At 37.5% G+C, this 19,328-nt stretch overlaps 1 protein-coding gene across 18 annotated transcripts in view; it reads right to left on the bottom strand.

The window, feature by feature from the left end:
• Nucleotides 1–18,771, bottom strand: part of LOC122156641 — a 59,401-nt gene extending 40,630 nt beyond the window's left edge. For 3 of the 18 annotated variants that reach the window (XR_006167588.1, XR_006167583.1, XR_006167580.1), the window contains exons 1-4: nt 18,669–18,727; nt 7,369–7,439; nt 5,127–5,300; nt 3,212–3,258 (exon numbers count right to left, since the gene is read on the bottom strand). Coding sequence is in view for 5 of the 18 variants with exons in the window: in XM_042811548.1 (XP_042667482.1) it covers nt 3,212–3,303; nt 5,127–5,215 (181 nt within the window). In the remaining 13 variants the exon portion in view is untranslated. Of the gene's footprint in view, nt 1–902; nt 1,041–3,211; nt 3,304–5,126; nt 5,301–7,368; nt 7,440–18,668 lie in introns of all 18 variants that reach the window. The other 15 variants (XR_006167589.1, XR_006167587.1, XR_006167581.1 and 12 more) reach the window with 12 other exon arrangements.
• Between the last annotated feature and the right edge of the window lie 557 nt (nt 18,772–19,328).

Consider the following 19,328-nt stretch of genomic DNA (forward strand, 5'->3'; position numbering starts at 1 on the left):
ATCAGCACAGCTGTGGAAGAGGGAACTCAGTTCATTTGTTTTTCATAGCATGAGACAGTACTGAGATAAAAGAGTGGACAAAGATAAATGGGGATGAGGACCCTGAGCATGACCGGTGCTGCTGGTCCAAGAAAGCAGTACTGGTCACTAGGGAATAAGCAGTTGTAGTGGCTGTGGCTTGAGGAGCCCAAGGACACAGAACTCAGCTCATATCCCATCCAGTGAGTACCTGTGACAGCAGTGGCACATGCTGGGCTATATTTTGTTACTGGTCACATTAACATGATTGGGATGCTTACTGTTCAGATGTAATGCCTCCAGCAAGAATAGATATGAGAACACGCTCTTAAGAATTTTCCATCGAATAGAAAGAGAAGGACCAAAGGGACAAGTAGACCCACTAGTAAAGTGATGGAGTCAGTAACAGAAAAAGATTTACATACTTATAAGCAGATGTATGGATTCAAATACCAGAAGTAAGCAGGCACATTGGGCTGCTTTACTGTCACACTGCAAAATAGACTTTTTGATTCTATGATAAAAAACAAATACAGGTATTAAACAGTGAGTTAGCTGAGTTGTATGGGAACACGGGCCAAATGTCCATAAGAACTGATACAGCCTACTTCTGTTCTTTGTTAACCTTCATGTGCAAAAACATCTCCAAATAGCCCAGGGAAAAAACAAACCTGGAATAGTTGTTTACATTTCATTTCTCTGTCTATCAGCCCTATTTTGATGCGGGATTGACAACCACAACCCCCACTCCTCAAAATGAAAATTCATACAGACAAAAGAAAAAATCCTGATTCCACAAAGTATTAAATTGACAAAGATTATCAAAACAATATCCTAAAGGAGAGAAATTTTCACAGGCATTCTGTCAGCTGTCAATCACATACTTTTATTATCCTTGTCTGACTGCTGTGATTTGCCCTTTGTGAGGGTTACGAGAGGAATTCTGCTTTTTACTTCCATTTTTGGTTTGTTTATGAAAGAGAAATTTTGCTGTCAAAATCCATATGATGATCCCTATGCACCTGAAATGCAAGACAGCACACAATACAGTACAACAGAAAAACAAGCAAAGCATTCAAAAAACTGATATGGTTCTGAAATATGAGCACGTTCACAAGATTCACATATGCCTCATCACTGAGTGATAAGTTAACACTTATTGAACATTCTCTTCTCCTTGGGTGCTAAGCCTGCTTGCTGTACCTTGTGGTTACTCATTATTATTCTTTCTTCAGAGGTCTCTACCAACTGATTTCTAAAATCACATTAAAAAACCTGTATTTCCCACCTCTCACATTAAGTATTCAGCAGAAGGCAGTCCATCTCATCCTGCAATCTGGTTTTGCATTGGAAAGAAAGAAAAAACCTTAAGAAGTACCCACATCCTCATGTGAGGAGATTTATTTTAGAGACATTCGAATGGTCATTAGAAAAAAAAATATTAAATATTTTAGAATTATGGAGAAATATGTCACTGATTCAATTTGTTATGCTTTTCGTGTATGTGTGTGTGAATGGCAGTCTTGGGTAATACCAGCTTCATATTATCAAGACAGAAAGATCTTTCAATTGGAACTATTTTCCTGAGCTATATTAAAAAAAAATAAATTGCTTCTTTGACTTTACAAACCTTAACATTACTGAATATTTTTTTCCACTCATGAAGGGAAAGCATGCAGCAAATCTAAGGAGCATACAGCAAATGCATGGAAATACACTGTAGAAATCTGGACATGCTGTATTTTAGCCAAGAGCCTCTGCCAAATTTAATACTTTATTTAAAAATAACAACAACAAACCAATCACTTGCAAGTGCTTTAAAGTGAAAACATGTATGTAAATTGTAGATTGCATCTTGCAAATTATGATTGTAAAAGCAGAACTGGAAAGTGAAGTTGCCTCTAGAGACTTTGCATCCTATGTTTGGTGGTTATTAAAACAAATTTAGTAGTTTAATCCTTCTCTCCTGTTGTCAGCATCACAAAGTTATTACACAGTCTCAAACTGCTGCAGTCTGTGGTTAAAAGGAGCATACCAGAGGAAGTACACAAGTGCTATTATAGGTCACAACTGACACGGTAGGTACCAGGGCAGATTTACACACACAAGAGATTCCATAACATCTGCTCACATTTTGTGTTGCTCAAGTCTGTGTTATTTGGTTTGTTCTTTAAAGAGTCCTGAAGTTGTTAAAATGGCTAAAAATTGCCCTTAAAACACAGGACAGATTTGTGTTATTTCACAATGAATGGAAGCATCCCTATTTCCTACTTTATGATGACTCACCAGAAGATCTTCTGATGACCATCATGATATTTCTGAGTTCTCTAATCTGTCAGTGTCCATAGACCTTCTGCTGTCCTTGGGCCTTCCCATCCTCATTGTGCCTGCTCTGTTGGCTTGGGGAAGAGCCCTTACTTACTTGTTCCCCTCTGTCTTTTTCTTGTCCCTCTTCAAATTTCCCTCTGCATACTCTACCATACTAACCTGCTTTATTTCAGTGTCCTTCTTCCTGGAACACTAATATGTGATGGAAAGCACAGCAGTAACAGTGGGGTAACAAAGTCCTAGGCTGCAGCAAGTGAAGATAAATCTAAATGAAGCAGCCAAGGACACATTATCAAAGAAGGAAATAAGCTGCTTACCCTTGGGAGGCCTCAAGGAAGCAGGCATCTCAGGGAAAAACCTCTACCTTCACTGCCAACCCTTAAATGAAATATGGGAATGACTGGATCCAGCTCCACCCCTCCCTCAGGTGCATTGCATGCACCGAGCTTCCCTGGGTTGGCCCTGCTTTCCCAGCAGGTGCTCAGTCACTGTTTCAAGCTGTGACTTAGCATTTCCGCTACACTTCCTTAAATCACAATACCTCTGGAGAAAATGTAGTTTTACTTCATTTTACATTTCCTAATCTTCCACTTCCATATTGCCTACAAATGCAATCACGTCCATGATTCATTACAACTTGTCTTTTTTTGTGCTTGTCTGTTCAACAGTCCCGTTTGACCAACATGCTTGGAATCATTCAAAATTGACAACAGAAGTTATTAATAAGTCAGATAACAAACTTGATTGGGCAATCATAAAATAAATCTTTGGAACAGCATTTAAAAGCTTTTATGATGTTATATCTGAAAAATCAATAGCAGTCAGTCATGTCTTTGGTGATTAACACCTTACAGTGGCTACTTACCATTACACATAGTTTCAGTCAATAGAGGAGTCAATTGCAGGCTCTTTCTATAAAATATAGTTGTCAAATACATGTCAGTGTGAGCTAATGGACTGAAAAACATGAATAGATAAGTATGATATTTGCAAAATACTTCTCAGGTATAAAGGAGTACAGTGCTATTCAAAGGGTAAAGATCCATTGGAATTATTTTCATCTATAGTTGTAGTTGCAGTTATTTCCAAAACAGTGAGGAAAGTTAATAGTCTAGAGGTTTGTAACATCTTCTAAACCAGGGTCCAATGATCTGAGGAAGAACGGAGATGAAGGGAAATGTCGTCATGTACAATCCATCAACCAAACCTCAGGCAAAGATAAAGGGTTAAAATCTTGTACACCTACAAACTGAAGAGGCTCTACTGTAAATGTGCTCTGAAGTGTGTATGATTGAAGTTTTGGTGCTATGGTTACAAGAGCACCTACATCTACACAGCTAGGTATTGAGGAAGGAATTGATCTTGGTTGTGTGAATAAATATGGTTTTATTTTCTGTCATCAGTATCTATGTAATTTTTTTTCATGCAGTAAGTAGATTAACTTTGGGATATTCCACTAATAACATTTTGTCCTTGAATGCAGTAATCCATTTCCAAGGTATGCAAAACTTATCTCTATGAAACTGCAGAGATAACTTAGATGTTGGTAGCACTGAGTTGAGTGTGGAATAGTCTTCTAGTCATCAAAGCCAGTGACAAAGCCTCGCGGTATGCATCCCAAAGTCCTGAAAGGAATTTATGACAGCCTCATATATCTTTTTAAATAAAAAGCAGTTCTGGAGGTTAGAAATAAGCTAACATAAACACAGCCTCACTATATCTTCTAATAACACAATGTGGTGAGAAACATGAAAGTTGCAAGAGCTTAAAGCATACTGGGATATCCTCTGCCAGATGTACATGTCCCTTACCTCATCTAGCCTCCCTTTTTTTGTTTTGTTTTGTTTGTTTGTTTACAAGCCATCCATATGGCAGCACCATTAAACATGCCATAAAAAGACTACTCAAGTTGTTGTCTTGTTACACTAATGAAATAACATGTTTTCAAAACCTTGCCATTCCAACTGCCATCTGTTATGAGAACCAAGCCTATCAGGATGCCATTTCATGTAAAGTTTAAGTGCCTCACCAGTGAATATAATTAACCATAATAGCATTTTATTAGCTTTAGTTACAACTGCAACTAAAATAACACTTTGCAAGCCATGCCAGTACACATAAAAGAGAAAGCAAGCATAATACATCAGCTAGGAAGGAGACAGCTATTCCCAGCAATTGCCCTTTTGTCTGGCCTAGCCATCAGGAATAGGAGATAATCCTCAAAAATCACTGCTACAGGGCATAAGCATTGCCATCAAGAGGAGAGCAAGGCAGGGGGTGACTGCTGAAGAATACTGAGGGAAGCCAGAAGTCGGGCTGAGCTGCAGGAGAAACGTGCTGGAGAACCACACAGGGCAGAGGAAGTTATGGTTGTTATATGCTAAAGTAAAGAAGGATCTCTTGGCCTATTTTGTCAATTTGGCTTCTTTTCACTGGAAGGAGTGCTGACATGGATCTCAGCTGGGATTAGGAGTATGGTGATATCTGGGAGGATGGCCATAACACGTAGCTGCAAATGGTATACCCTCTATATAGTAGAGTTGTAGCGATCATTGCTATTAAAACTTCACAAGGTTTGACTGCTCTCTTCATAACTTTATCTTTTTCTTCATAAAGTAATTGGAGGATCCTGACACGTCTGTTCCCTGGCATCTAACCCCAACCCAGATCACAGCTGAAGGAAGATAAGCGGGAAAGAAAGAAAAAGTGTAATACTTAATGAAATGAAAGAGGGCAGGGAAAATGTGCACAGTATACCAAATGGAGGGAAAGTGAAATACCTGCACAGAGGTAAACAGTTACACTGAAGGAGTGAAGCATTCAGTAAGAGAAAATCTCTCGAATTTTGTGTGCTGTTGCTGGCATCCATGGGTCTTTACTGAAGTTTCTGGAGACAGTTATGTATTTTGTGTATGTAGGAGACATTAGACTATACGTGACTGGTTTCCTCTTGCCTAGGAAAGAGGTAAAATATTGTTGGATGGATGTTACTACTCTGTTCTGTACCTGGAAATACTCCAGAAATGAGTGCTTTGGCTGTATCTGCCCCCTTTCCCCTTTCTTGTGACCATTTTCTACTTCTATAGTGCCCATTGTAACACATTACAGTCAAGACAGGTCTGTTTCTGCTTAGCTAGTTACTACTAATGAAAAACAACAAAAATGACAATAAAACACTTGAAACAGATGAAATAGAAATAGATTTCATACTATAAAAGGAAGCTAGATTTGGCTGAAATTAACTCCTAACTCTTTCAAATTACAGTTCAAACAAAAAAAATTTCCTGGTGAGTAATACAAAGAAATATAAACCCACTCAAGGGAAAACTTCGGTACTTCTTCTGTACTTCTATAACTGTTCTAAATAGGCAAGTTTATAATTTACATCATGAGCAGAGATGCTGTGCTCCTGAGTAATTTAAAACCTTTTTTTTGGGGGGGGTAGTGAAACTTGTAGTGGATGAACTTAGTGTTACCTTCAATCACATCAATTATCAGGACAGACAGTAGAGTTTGAATATGTTCAAAACACACACATACACACACACAAGAAAATAAACATTGATATTGAACTTTTTAAACTTAGTTTATGTACTGCAGCATTGCCATGTATTCCTTAAAGATCTGACAACTTAGTTAAGCAGCAACTGAGAGCCAAAGAGAACAGGTGTGGTACCACTAGTCACTTGAGTGGATGAGTCTCTGAGGGATTTACTTTGTTGTAATTCGATAGCGCAGTAGAACTGGGAACTGAAGCCAGCTGTCCTGATTTCCAATTTCATAGCAGAAAAGTTGGCTTTATTTTGCATCTATTTATTCCCCCCTAATAAGCTTTCCTGTCATTAATGTTTATGGAGAAGAAATCAAATCTATGTAATGTTGCCTGATAGTTGAAAGTTTCTACAAAATAGCTGCTGCATTAGCCTTCAGAATACAAGAGAATTTTACTGGCTGTTGTGTTTTCTGTGAGTGTGACTACAAATCCCAGCGTGTACAGGGCACCGCTGCTCACTGCATCGACACATGACATAAAGGGAGATCAGAGCTTCAGCCTGCTCAACCTTTTTAAACTTTGTCTGTTGCCTCTCTTCCTGTGGCTCAGTGTGGTACTTTACAATAAGTCACTCCATACTGAAACGCAACCCTGTATCTCCTGGCTGCTACCATTACTTCTTGGTGTTATGCAACAAATTTGATAAATTATTATTTTAAAGACTTCGTGTGTTCAACGCCATTCAACTTCCTCACTCTGATAAATAAACCAAAACCTTCCCTGGCTGTCCTGACATCATCTAGAATGACATCTGGAAGTACATTTAAAAATTCTTTCTATCTTTATGCGTATTTTCTTCCATACTTAGCTAAATCAATGAAGCCCACATCTACTATAACACACATAAATTTCCAAATCTTCCTCTAATTCCTAGTCCGAAGACTTCCAGAAACCTTTCTGCTTGGAACACACGCTTTCGCTTCTATCTTGCAATGTGATTTCTTTAATGTATATTCTTACACTGGTATTAAACACCTACATAATGCTGTATTTGAAACATCACACTGTTGCTGATGTTATTTTGTAAATATTACTCACAGAAAGTCTGGATCACATTTTATCTTTCATATAGAATAACTACAAATAGCTATAAATAAAAGAGCAATAGAATGTTTTTGCATTATATGCAGAAGAATATTTTACAGTAATATTACTTTCAATATTGAGTTTATGCATAATATGCTATGTAATCTAATAATTTTTTTTTGTTTAGCAGAGGATAATGTGAAACAGATAGAAATAATGTCTTCTGTCTATTGTCAAGTGTCTAAGTTGGATCTCTTCTTCTTATACCTTGGGGCTAATGCTTCTAAAACTCATCCAAAACACATCTTAAGTTTCATGTAATTAATGTTTTCTTTCTATAGCCTTCAATCTTTCCATCCCTCTCCGTTCAATCCTTCAGTCTTTTTCTCCTCATCTTCAACTAATTTCCACCTATTCTTCCTGCTTGCAGCATTCTGTCTTACCTGGACTCAATCCAAGAGAGCAATGATTCGAAAAATCTCTTCTGCAGTCCCTGTTTTCCAAGAATTTCTTTCTACAGAGTGACAAACACAGTTGCTTAATAGGTCCCCTTGAACTTCATGGGAAGTTTGCATGAGAAATGTTATTTATATTATGTATTTTGGCAGAATCACGATGATTAGCTTCAAGCCTTCAAAAGAAGACTTTGAAGTGTGGGTTGAGGCTGCTGTGGGGATGAGTGGTGGTGAGGGTCTGCATGAATAGGACCAGGATGGGATTTCACTGCCTCTATCCTACAATCTGTGTTAGGTTCCTGATGCGGCTGATTGCTAGAATACGACAAAACTGGCTACTGGGAGCATGGACTGGGAAGACTCCCACTGACCACCAGAATTGGTGCACTGGAGCTGTGCATTGTTTAAAACACTCAAACTAAACCTTCCTTGCACTTCTTTCCTCTTTCGTTTGAAAACCCTGTTGAAGACATCTGTTACCTTATACTTTGTAATGACTATATGCATTACAATTTAGACAATTACAAACCTACAAGCCCTATAAAATCCATTGAAAATCATATACAGAGCATCTGAGTATTTTTCATGCTTGCTACTATATATATATTTTTTTTTTTCCTATGAAACTGACATAATTATCCTAGCCACAGACAAGTTAAGTGGCTACAATTGCATTTATACCTGGGGACAAACTCAGTTCTCTTATTACATCCTAAGTGACAAGATTAAATGCTAAAAAACATTGGCCAGTCAAGGTTTTCTTAATAGTGAAAATACCACTGTAAATGTAGGTGAAAAAAGATGCTATTTATTTAAAAGTTAAATGGAAATTAATTGCTAACCCTTTAGAATTCCCCCAGCACATTAGAACAAAACAGTCCAAACAAGAAAATTTGCAATGCCTGGTACAAGTCGGAGTCGGGGTATAAATTCATATTTATTGTTTTCAAAGAAAACAAATGCCTTTAACTAAGTTCATGGTCAAAGATGTCTTTGCAAGTTCTACAGTTGTTCTTTGCATAGTAATACCACGGCAAATCTGTTACCTGACCTGATATCATTAATGCCAGAGGGAAAGCTCCAACCACATCCAGAGGCAACCGGTTCAAAACTGCAATTCTCTTTATATTTGATTACATGCATCAGGAAAAATGACAATGTCTGAGTCTCAGCTGCCACTAGCATGTTCAGTATTTTTCATGTAAGTATTAGTAGTGCTCCTGTAGTTCTCAAGATATACATATGAGATTATGTTAAAAGTAACTTTCTTGTACCACTAATGAGCATATCAGATTGCACGTGTGTAATTTTGCAGCCAAAAAAAATAGCATGTGATGGCAAATCAATAATAACTGTGATTTTCCAGACATGATTGCAGAAGAAACACGAATGCTAAAGGATGACAAAATACAAATTTTGGGAAGAAAAAGTTTAAAAATAAGGAAAGCAATTTTGCTAGGGAAAGTATGTAGATCTTAAATAAAGATTTAAGCCCAGCCTTAAAAAAATAATAATATATTAACAACATTTCCCCAAATATGTCCAAATCTGTGCTATGCAGCATGACATGCCATGTGATCAAGATGTTCCAACTCTATCATCCATATATTTAGAGCACTGGTGCTTACACTTGTTTGCTTGCTGTATGGAAAAATATAACTTCCTGCAAGCTTGTAGAACCAAATGACATTGGAGAAGTTGTGGGAATCATATATTTATTCTGTGAAAAGCTGTTGAATAGTTGCCACTTTTTATCCTAGAGGTGAATTAACTGCTAAGATGAAGAGAAGAATACAAAGAGGTTTAAGTCAAGGATGAAGTAATCCCAATTGCACTTCAGCTTCATCTGCAGAACACTCAGGGATCTTTCTGAATTAAAAAAAAATCATAAATAGATTACTAAAAATATATGTGGTGGCAAAATATGTGAAAGTGTATGCTCAGAATCTATGGCTATTCTCCTTTTGCCTTTCACTGTAAGCACAGCCTGGTTCACTTCATTACTGAGAAATTTTCTTCAGTTATGAGGATATTTCCAAACAGAGATGTACTATTTTCCAAGGAAGGTAAGGGGTAGTGTAATCAATAACCAGGCTTATTTCTGAGAGAAAACTGGCTCATTTTTAGAATAAAAATATGTCTTGTGTTAGGGAAGTGTGATTTTCACAAAGCAAAAAGTCCAAACCCCCAAATCCTATTCGTGAAAAAGAAGAAATAGGGATTTTCACACTGGAGCAAGCCAAAGGCCTGAATATCTCAATGTCCTGTTTGTCACCACCACAGCAAGTAACTTCAGAGGAAAGCACAAGAGCTCCCTCAGGGAGATTATTTGATACAGTCTATTGCCCCTAGGTAATTTATAAGTGTAATTATAGCTTCAAAAGATGGAAAATGAAATAAGTACTTAAATTAAAAATTTTAGTATGGGTCTTGAAAATCTTATGAGTCTTAAATATCTAATGTTTCTTCCAGGGCACTGAATGCAAGACATTGAATACATTTTTGTATACTTCTGATCATAAGGTTATAAGTTACCTTTGCTTAATTTGTTAGCAACGATGTGTGAACAGGAACGTATATTAAAATTTGTAAGGCACAGCTGCTAGAAACAGCTCAAATCATCTCAATATCTGCAACTCATTAAAGCATTTCTGTCATTTCTATTGATGACTCAAACATTCGGAGAGAACAAAAAGAGAGTGAGCAAGAAAAAAACAAGAAAGGGAGAAAAATGTTTCTAATCCAATGGGTAAGCAATTAAAGTAACACCCACATAGCAGGAGTGGCACTATGGGATCCAGGGGTGCACAGGGATGATGCACAGCAGAGGGCGGGCAGATGCTATGTCAGTGATGCAGACATTGCAAGCTGAAGAACATCAGTGACCGTCAGTGAAGCATTAATCATGATGGTCTACCTGAGAGTGGCCTGATGTTAATGTGAAATGGCAGCTGAGAGCAGCTCTATACAACTTTCTCAGCCTCCCTAAGTAATTGGTAACCTCTGAACCCTGCTCACATGAGTAGCTGGGGAGAGCTGCTCCCAGTTAAGCAGAGAGAGGTCAAGCTGAAGCCTGATTGTCTGGACCTTCAAACATGTGACCTTCTTCCTCCAAATTTTCTTTCTCACACCTAAAGATCATGCCACTGGCCCCCAAACCTGCACTTTGATCAGTGCTCAGAGTGCTTTGTTTACCTTGTGTGCTAAGCCCGGCCAAATGTGCTTGAACTGTACAGTATCGGTTTTAACCTGGTCCTTTAACTCTGGGCAAAGAGAAACTCGTCTGTCTTAGAAAACTTCTACCTTATTTAGTGCTGATCCTGGGTTTTGCAAAACTGACAGTATTGCTAATCTAATCCTGATGTCTGCAATGATTTTTAACACTTAGAACATCCAAATGGTGTTTAGCTGGAGCAATTTTCTGAACTTTTGGGTCCTGCATTTTTCTGGGGCATATTCTGCTTATAGATTGAATATGACAGTATGTCCTGATTAGCCCAGCATTGAGAAAAGGGAAACCAAAGCCTCATTGCAGACTGGGAAGCACAAAATAATTACTTAACAGGTACTGCAGCATTTCTACTGACACAAAGCATAGTGCATGAAAGATTTGTCAGGGCTTTTCAGCAAACAAAATCTTGGGCTATTTTCTTTGGTTTTTTTTTTGTTTTTTTTTTGTTTGTTTTGTTTTGTTTTGTTTTTTTAATGTTCCTCTGGTTTCTGTTTTTATCTGTTTTCTTTATTGGTTGGTTTGTATTTTTGTTTTCATTTTTAAATAGAAAACCTGAAAAAATGAATGCCAACCTCTGCTCAGTTTCACTGGGCTTTAAATATTTTTATTTGGGCAAATTCATCCAAATACTCCAGTCAAAATTTCGGTTTTGGTAGAAATTATTTTTAAAGCAGGCCATTAATAATGCAGCCGTGGTCCTGCTCACAGTGATATTAACAGTCTGGCACTCTGTGACATTGAATCTAACATAGCAATCATTGGCAAGTCCTAAAATTGCTGCAAGTTTTGCCAATACAATAGGATATCAAAAAATTTGGTACTCACTTAACCTAGTCAAATTCTCTTACAGTTTAGAAAGCCAACTGCCTTGCAGTGACCGTCAATTTTATTGTACAAATCAATTTGTCTCCACTGACGGAAAATAATTGCAAAGCAAACAAATTATCCATGCTACATTGAACCCTATTCACTCCAGGGACGCTGAGCTTACAGCTTGAGAAGATTTCCCCCTGCCAGTCTCAAAAATAGAGCTTGCAATTTAAAAAAAAAATAAAAAAATCTCACTGCTCTTACTTTTAATGCTTTGGGAGAACTTAGAATATAAATTTTGCATTGGTCTAGGCATTAAGATGCCATTAGGTGGAACTTTTCTGAGTGAATCCAAATCCATTTCTATGATATGTCTTCATATACTAAATTTTTAGAACAAAGAACACTGTTGTTGAAAGAGAGAGTTTTGGAAGCTGCTGAATACTTGTGAAGTCACTCCGGATCTTATGTAAAAGCACAGTCCAGCAGTTTCGTATATAGGCCAATATCCACAGAGGGATTTAAACTCCTGAACTGACTGTAGGCTTGCAGTGAGTTTACTCAAATTTCACTCTGCCCTCTTGTCATCTGCCATTGGAAACATTTAAATTCTGTCAACATGTGTAATGCCCCAGCAGTTCTGCTCCTGAAAATTCTCGAAAACACATCTGCTCATGGTGTCAGTCTGGCTGCCCTGCTTGGAAGATGGAGAACCTGTCTGTAGAAAGTGTGGGTGCAGGTGTTGCTTCCCAGTAAACCTGATACTAGTAAGAGCAATAACAAGAATTCCATTGCAGAGGTGAACAGAGCTGGACTGATTCCAGACCTGGTCTCCTTTATATGAATGCCCTGCCTTGAGCAATTCCCTATTTGCTTTTTCTCTCTCTAATATCACAACTCTAAAAATACTTTAATCAAAAGTAAGATGAACTGAACTCCTCCTAGGGAGGAAAATCAGATAGTTTTTGTCCCTCCTCTATGCCCACATGGAACCTCCCAGAGGACAGATAGCCTCCAGGGTGGTAAATCCAGTCAGTTTCTGGGAGTTTCTGGGAGAACTGAGGTCAGCACCAAATACCAGTATGACTTTGAAAAATGTGACCTTATGGAAGCTCTGATTGTAAGGAGCTGGAGGCACTGGATAAAGTCATACAGCTGCTAGAAGAAACAACTTGTTCAGCACTCATTAAGGAGCTGAAAAAGCCTGTAATTAAAAGTTAGGTGCTGCCTCTGGAAGATGAAGTAATTTATCTACTGTAAGTAGAGATCGTGAATATCGGTTCACAGATATAAATGAAGATGTCTGGCTTCAGACCTTAAATTCAAGGAGTGGTGAGCTCAGCGCTAAGCCTTGTAGAGCCCTTCAGTACCCAGTGGAAAATATACATACAATATTTATATACACACAGCATACTTCCTTCTGCTTAGATTTGGTGCACTGAAGGAAAATCTTTTCTTCTTTTGGATTACTTTGTCACTTGTTAATTTCTCTTACTTGAGGCTATGTATTTGTAATCATTGTTCAGGAATATGGCAGAAAGAAACCTGTATACCTTTAGCAGTTTATGAAATGAAAAAAAAATAATTCAAAGAACAACAGAATCACATTACCTATTTTTAGATGAACATGAGAGCAATGTAAATGGCTACTGCTGGTGTTGCCATTCTATCCTGAAGATGCCCCATCTCTGGAGGTGTTCAAGGCCAAGTTTGACAGGGTTCTGGGCAACCTGATCAAGTGCTGGATCTAGTGTTTGGCAGCCCTGCCCATGGAAAGGGGGTTGGGACTGAATGATTTTTTAAGGTCCCTTCCAATGGAAGCCATTCTGTGATTCAATCATTCTATGAGTCTATGATGACACATAGTGTTTGATGAAATGTAACTCATGTGGTTTACTTATTTAAAGGTCCTGTGGTGACTCTCTAAGTGAGTAGTAATGCCTCCTATCAACTTTTCTCTATAATTTAGAGAAAAAAAATTAGCAAAATTTATATAAACTTGTCAGAAGTAGATCGGAAGGGATGGCAAATTTTTTAAGATGTCAAATTTCCCAAGATGTCAAATTTTCTAAAATATAAAAACAGGCACTCATTATTAAAAAATAATTGGCAAAACTATTTCTGCTAAGGAAATAATTATGGTAAAATCTCTATTTCTTTTTTCGAACTGTAAAACCTCTCTGAAATGAAATCCATAGGAAAGCTCTAAAGGCACAAAATGCAGCATGGACTGGGATAGAGCTTCGTTCTTTTTAGGTGTCAAAGCCAGCAAACCCTTAGAAAAATAACAGTAAGAAGCCAGACTTCCTCAGTTCCAGTGTTCATCAAACACCTCATGTTACTCAACAGACTTGAAAGAAAAGGAGAGGCCAAGAAGTCAGTGGAGGAAGTTACAAAATACTTGGTAGAATACAGCCTGAATTCTTTAATGACATTTTTAGTAAATGTTCTTGCTGCCAAATGCGGTTTACTTCACCATTAGATCTGTCTGCTTTAATAATATGTAATTCCACTTCAAAATTATTCCTGTAAAGCGCTTTCTTAATAGCAGACACCACCTTTTTGTGTTACTGCAGAAGTCAGTAGAAGATTTTTATGAATGTATGGAGTTCTTTATCTGAATGTTTGCAACTTGAAACATCTCTAAGATCTATAAGAATTACTAACAAAAATCAATCCCAAGAGGGAAGCTGATGCCAAATCACTGGAGACACATTTCTATGATCCTGACCTGGGAAGAATATTGCCCAATCTACTCTATGATGGGCAAATATTTGAAACAGAGACAAATTTCTCATTGACCTCCTCTTCCCCCCATGGAGCTCACATTCTTCACCTCCACTTCATAATTTTTCACGGAGCCAGAAGAACGTCATGTATTTTCTCCATGTGTTTCGGCTCAATCTCTAGTTGTGTTTGCAGAGAGGTTAACTTTCCAGATAAAAGGAAAGAGTACAAGTTCTTTAGATGCCTGCAGGAATAGGAGGATTGAGAAAAAATGGAAAGACTTTTGAGAATAGGCTTTCCATGAAATTTTCATGAGATTCTTCAATTGCTCCCTAGATAAATTGAAATATTTTGCCTGTTTAGTCATGTGCCACTTTATAATTATTTCCTGCTGAATTTATATGAAGCTTTCTATCTCCTATCTGGGAGAAAGGGAATGTGTGAGGAAACAAATAGACAGAAGGATCGCTTTCACTTTGCTTTATTATCACAGTAAGCTGATACTAAAGACTATGTAGGTTATGTTACAGAATTATCATAGAATAAAATATAGCTCCCACTGAGCATGTCAAAAGCATTTCTATTTATACATCTGATATTTTTTCTCTCTCTTTCATATCTCATTTATCTGCTGAACACTAAAAACATTAATTATGTGGTTATCATAACATCATTATGTAAAAGAAGCCAAGATGAGCACTAAACTCAATCATGTATAAAGTAAACAAACCGCAAACAGGCAGATGGCACATTTGGGACCTGACTTTGCCCTGCAAAGTCATTTACTGTTTTGAAACTGAAAGAGCAAATTCTGCATGTTCTTTGTCACCGGTTTAGCAAAAGCATTTTCAAACAACATTTTCACCCAAACTACTAAAACTCTGCTTGCAATGGCCATGTTTCACAGGCGCCATTCATAAATTTATGGAGCATAGCTCTTAAATCCGCACTGATTTAACATTCAGGTAACTCCTGTACCTTTAATGTCTTTCCTCCCAATTCCCACCTGCAACTTTGAGGGTTAAAGAAGCCCATTGCACTCATTTAATATTTCATTAATTGCATTTTAAGTCCACTGTAAAACCACGTACTGCTACCAGTAAGACGTAAGGAAACACTGTATTAAGATAATATTGATTAACTTAACCAGCATAAAATGAATAGAAGTTCATATTGAGGCAAAGCTGGTTCAAGACAATACATCCCTGGCTGTTAACAATTGTGACTCAGCTACCAGCAACTGCAGAAAGAACATAGGAAGAGACTCTCCAGTGCTCTCTAAAGTGTGCCATTAGTCTGTTGTTTGGAGTCACCAGACTGTCTTGAGTTGGTTTTTGCCCCCTAGGCAATCATCACAATTAATTGGGCATGCAATTTATCATAGACTAATTAAGTAGTTTCTACTGCATTTATCACTGCTTCTAAATGGAAGGGAGCTCATTCTGGCTTTTTATTTTTAGCACTGGCAGAACAGTTTAAAGCATATAGATTCATCTCTTCTCAATAGATAGGATGTTCTCAGCAGATGAGCACACTTGTACCCAGAAGGGAATGGTTGTTCACCCCAGGAGTATAGGATAGATACATTTGCATTTAAAATACTATTAGGCTGGTTTCTACTGGAAAAGACCTTGATGCTCTTACATGGTTTTTATGTGATTATATGTATTCCCACTTTTTTACCTTCTTTTTCCTTTTTTCTTCTTACTTTTTCTTGATCACTGGTCAATCGCAATCAAAATTTGAGAAAGATCTCAAAAGTAAGAAATCCTTCTAGGACTCCCACTGAGAAGGTGACTTTCCAGTGAGTTTAGCTCTTCTTAGGCCTGGAGGATGTTTATGGGAATATCAAGACACAAACCAAGAGGACATCAGGAACCCTGGGTTCCTGAGATGATGGAGTTATCAGTACTCTCTGCTGTTATAACTTTGTGATGATACCAGAATAATTGCTTTGCTCATTTGTCTCTGGGAGTCAATCTGCAGTCTCAAAAGAAGATAGTAATTTTTCCACAGTGTAATGAATTACATGAAGTCATTATGGATAGAAGAATTCAAATCCAAATGATAAAAGGAAAAAAATAAATGTTCAGCATTGTTTTTGTAATTAGAACGGGAAATCAATTCTCTTTTGAGCACAATGACACAGCCTAGCTACTTTAGTCAATTGTTAAGGCATCTTAACAAATACTCCTGAGTCCTCATAATGATTACCAATATGTGCCCAAAGGGTTGTATGATTACTAACATGTGCCCAAAGGGTTGTGTGGTCTCTTGTCTTAGTTCATGCACAAAGGTTGACTGCCGTTCCTTCCAAAAAGAAAATAAAGACTGCAAAAAAAAAATTTCTCAACAAGCAGATATTTCTCATTTGGTTCTTAACTGCTTATTGTATTTCCCATCCACTTAACCATAACATTTATTTTTATAAACTGAAGTGCCAGGGGCATGCTTGCAACACCCTTTTGTGTTTTTAACATGGATAAAATAGAAGGAAACTGGATGTATTTAATGGTGTGACTCTAGTGCACATTACTATGTGTTGCAAGCAGTTGTGATTTACCCACTTTAAGCCAAGTGTATGTGGGCACTGAAGTTCTTTAACAATAGCTGGACTGAGCCCTCCAAAGCTGTTTTTTCCCCTCGTTTTGCTCATTTTTTCATTTTCCCCTTTGGCACCAGAATGGGTGGAGGATGGATATTAGCAGAAGTCAGAGGAAAGTAGTCCTTGACCAGTACCCCATGCAAAGATGTATTCCTTAAGTCACCTCTCCTTCTTAGAGAAATTTAGGCAGTAGCGTTATATGTTTGAGCATGAATCTTATCTTTATCTCATCTTTATCTTCTGGATTATATAGAAAGTTACATAGGTGCTCATGAAGATACCAACAACTTTAAGCCCTAAGATTCTCTAAAAAGCAGGCAATTTTAGGCCAGATGGCCTTTACCTACCTAATGGTCATTTTTATGTAAGGAAATGCTAATCACAATATCTTACAAACTTTCAGTATTCTGTCTGAAAAAAAAGAAAAAAGAAGCGCAACGAAGCCTACCCCTGCTAAATGAAAACTTGGTTGTACAGACAACCAGCCACGCAATGAAAAGATTGGGTTTACAGCTCCTTCCCAGCTTCTGAATATTTCCACCAGTCAAGTTCTACCCAAAATGCTTTTCCAATAAATCATTTAGGGGTTTCATTGGAAATCTGGGAAAATGCTTCTTGACTTGTGAAATGTTCTAGACTCAGACTGAGTACAAGTTTGCATGTTCATTAAATACAAGTAATAGTGCACTTTACAATTAAAAACAAGTAATACTGCACTTCATAGAATCATAGAGTCATAGAATCATAGAATCATAGAATGGCCTGAGTTGAAAAGGATCACTATGATCATCTAGTTTCAACCTCCCTGCTATGTGCAGGGTCGCCAACCACCAGACCAGGCTGCCAAGAGCCACATCCAGCCTGGCCTTGAATGCCTCCAGGGATGGGGCATCCACAGCCTCCTTGGGCAACCTGTTCCAGTGTGTCACCACCCTCTGTGTGCAAAACCTCCTCCTAACTTAACATAAACTAGGTTGAATTTTGCTCTCTTACTAGTGCACATATACTTTGTACTTTTGATTGTTTTGGTAGTTCTATATATAAAAGTATATTTCTACATGATAAAGTGTTATGAAAACGACTTAAAATATTCCTCAATGAGTTTGACAATATCCATTAAAGTACGATATCTTCAAATGTCACTTGACTCCTAAGAGTCTGAAGACTACAGATTTCTTATTTTTGTCAGTAACATTCTCCAATAATCTATACATCTGCTTCTGCTCATGCCTGGAACTCAGCTAGTAGGACTGTTATAAAGATGTTTACATCTAAGTTAATCACTTCATAACGTATGTTGAGAAATGTGTGCAGTTTTAGGCCAATCATGCTGTTTCTGAGACATGAAGTTGATCTCTAGATTAGACAGACAACATCTTAAAAATGCCTAATTCCATGCATTAACTATATGAAGAACTTGCAGCTATTATTTTGGTTGTCCGCATTTACATCAAAGTCTGGTGAAATTAATTCCTCTAAAGGTACTCCAGCTCCTCACATGTCCAGTCTGATAAGTGTATTCAGTGCACTTCATGAAGAGTGAACAATCTCTTGAAAACAGGGAGCCACAAGACAGGATTATTCTGTCTTTTTGTCTTATTTTTCTGAAAACATAGAGAAAGCATAAGAAATATGCTAGAAACCTAGAATGGCTTAGTGATCAGAAAATAGTCAAGTTAGCAGGAAAATAAGGGAATGAAATACTTTTTATGGAGGGATGAGCCGAACATATAGCAGCTATATTATAAACACAGGGCTATTGAAGACAGAGCTCTGCCTTCTCTAGCTGAGATTTAAATGAAAACTGACATAGATGAGCAACCTGAGCGCTGAATGGACCAAGCCTTTCAAGGGAGGTAGTCAGAGGAAAATTGAATTTGTGAATCCCAGCAGAGACAGAAATAGGAGCCTTACCTCTGAGCATGCAAAGACTGACGCTTTTGAGCAATCCAACAAGCAGACATTTAAGTGAGCATTAACATCAGAAGCAAAGTAAACATGGACTTTTGGTACAAAGATCGGAGTAGCTGAGCAAAGGTTCTGAGATTTTAAAATCAGAACTTGTCTAATTCCTACACATGGAATGAAATGGCCTGATGGTCAGAAATACATTTTCACATATCCTCTGTGCAAATACAACAAATGTATTCTTAGCAATTTTAACAACAGTGACTGATTTACTACAGGACTACTAGTCTGTGTTCTATTTTTTGAATGTTTCTCCTTTCTTCCTTCCCTTTTTTACATTAGTGATGAATAGATATTTTTGTCAAAGGAATCTTCCAATTTCCTAACTTCCTACTGGAAGACAGCAGTATTGCCTAGAGCATTCATTTAGCCACGTGATAGTGTCATTTTATATTGTTATATCTCTGCATGGTTAGCTTTCTAGAAGCCCTAACCTCTAAGCCTTTCTGCTGTCTTAAACTACTCATGTTTCACCTTTGATTTCATAGCCAGTTTTGTTACTGAAGAACTGCACCTTGTAAACTGCTGAAGTTTTATATGGATAAAAGCAACATAGCTAACTAAACTTCTTTGCAGTAGTTTTTTTTGGCTAGAAATGCGCATATT

Source organism: Centrocercus urophasianus, unplaced genomic scaffold, assembly GCF_019232065.1.
Source record: "Centrocercus urophasianus isolate 14NV4802_14NV808 unplaced genomic scaffold, USGS_Curo_1.0 seq_13, whole genome shotgun sequence".
NCBI classification, from domain to species: Eukaryota; Metazoa; Chordata; class Aves; order Galliformes; family Phasianidae; genus Centrocercus; species Centrocercus urophasianus.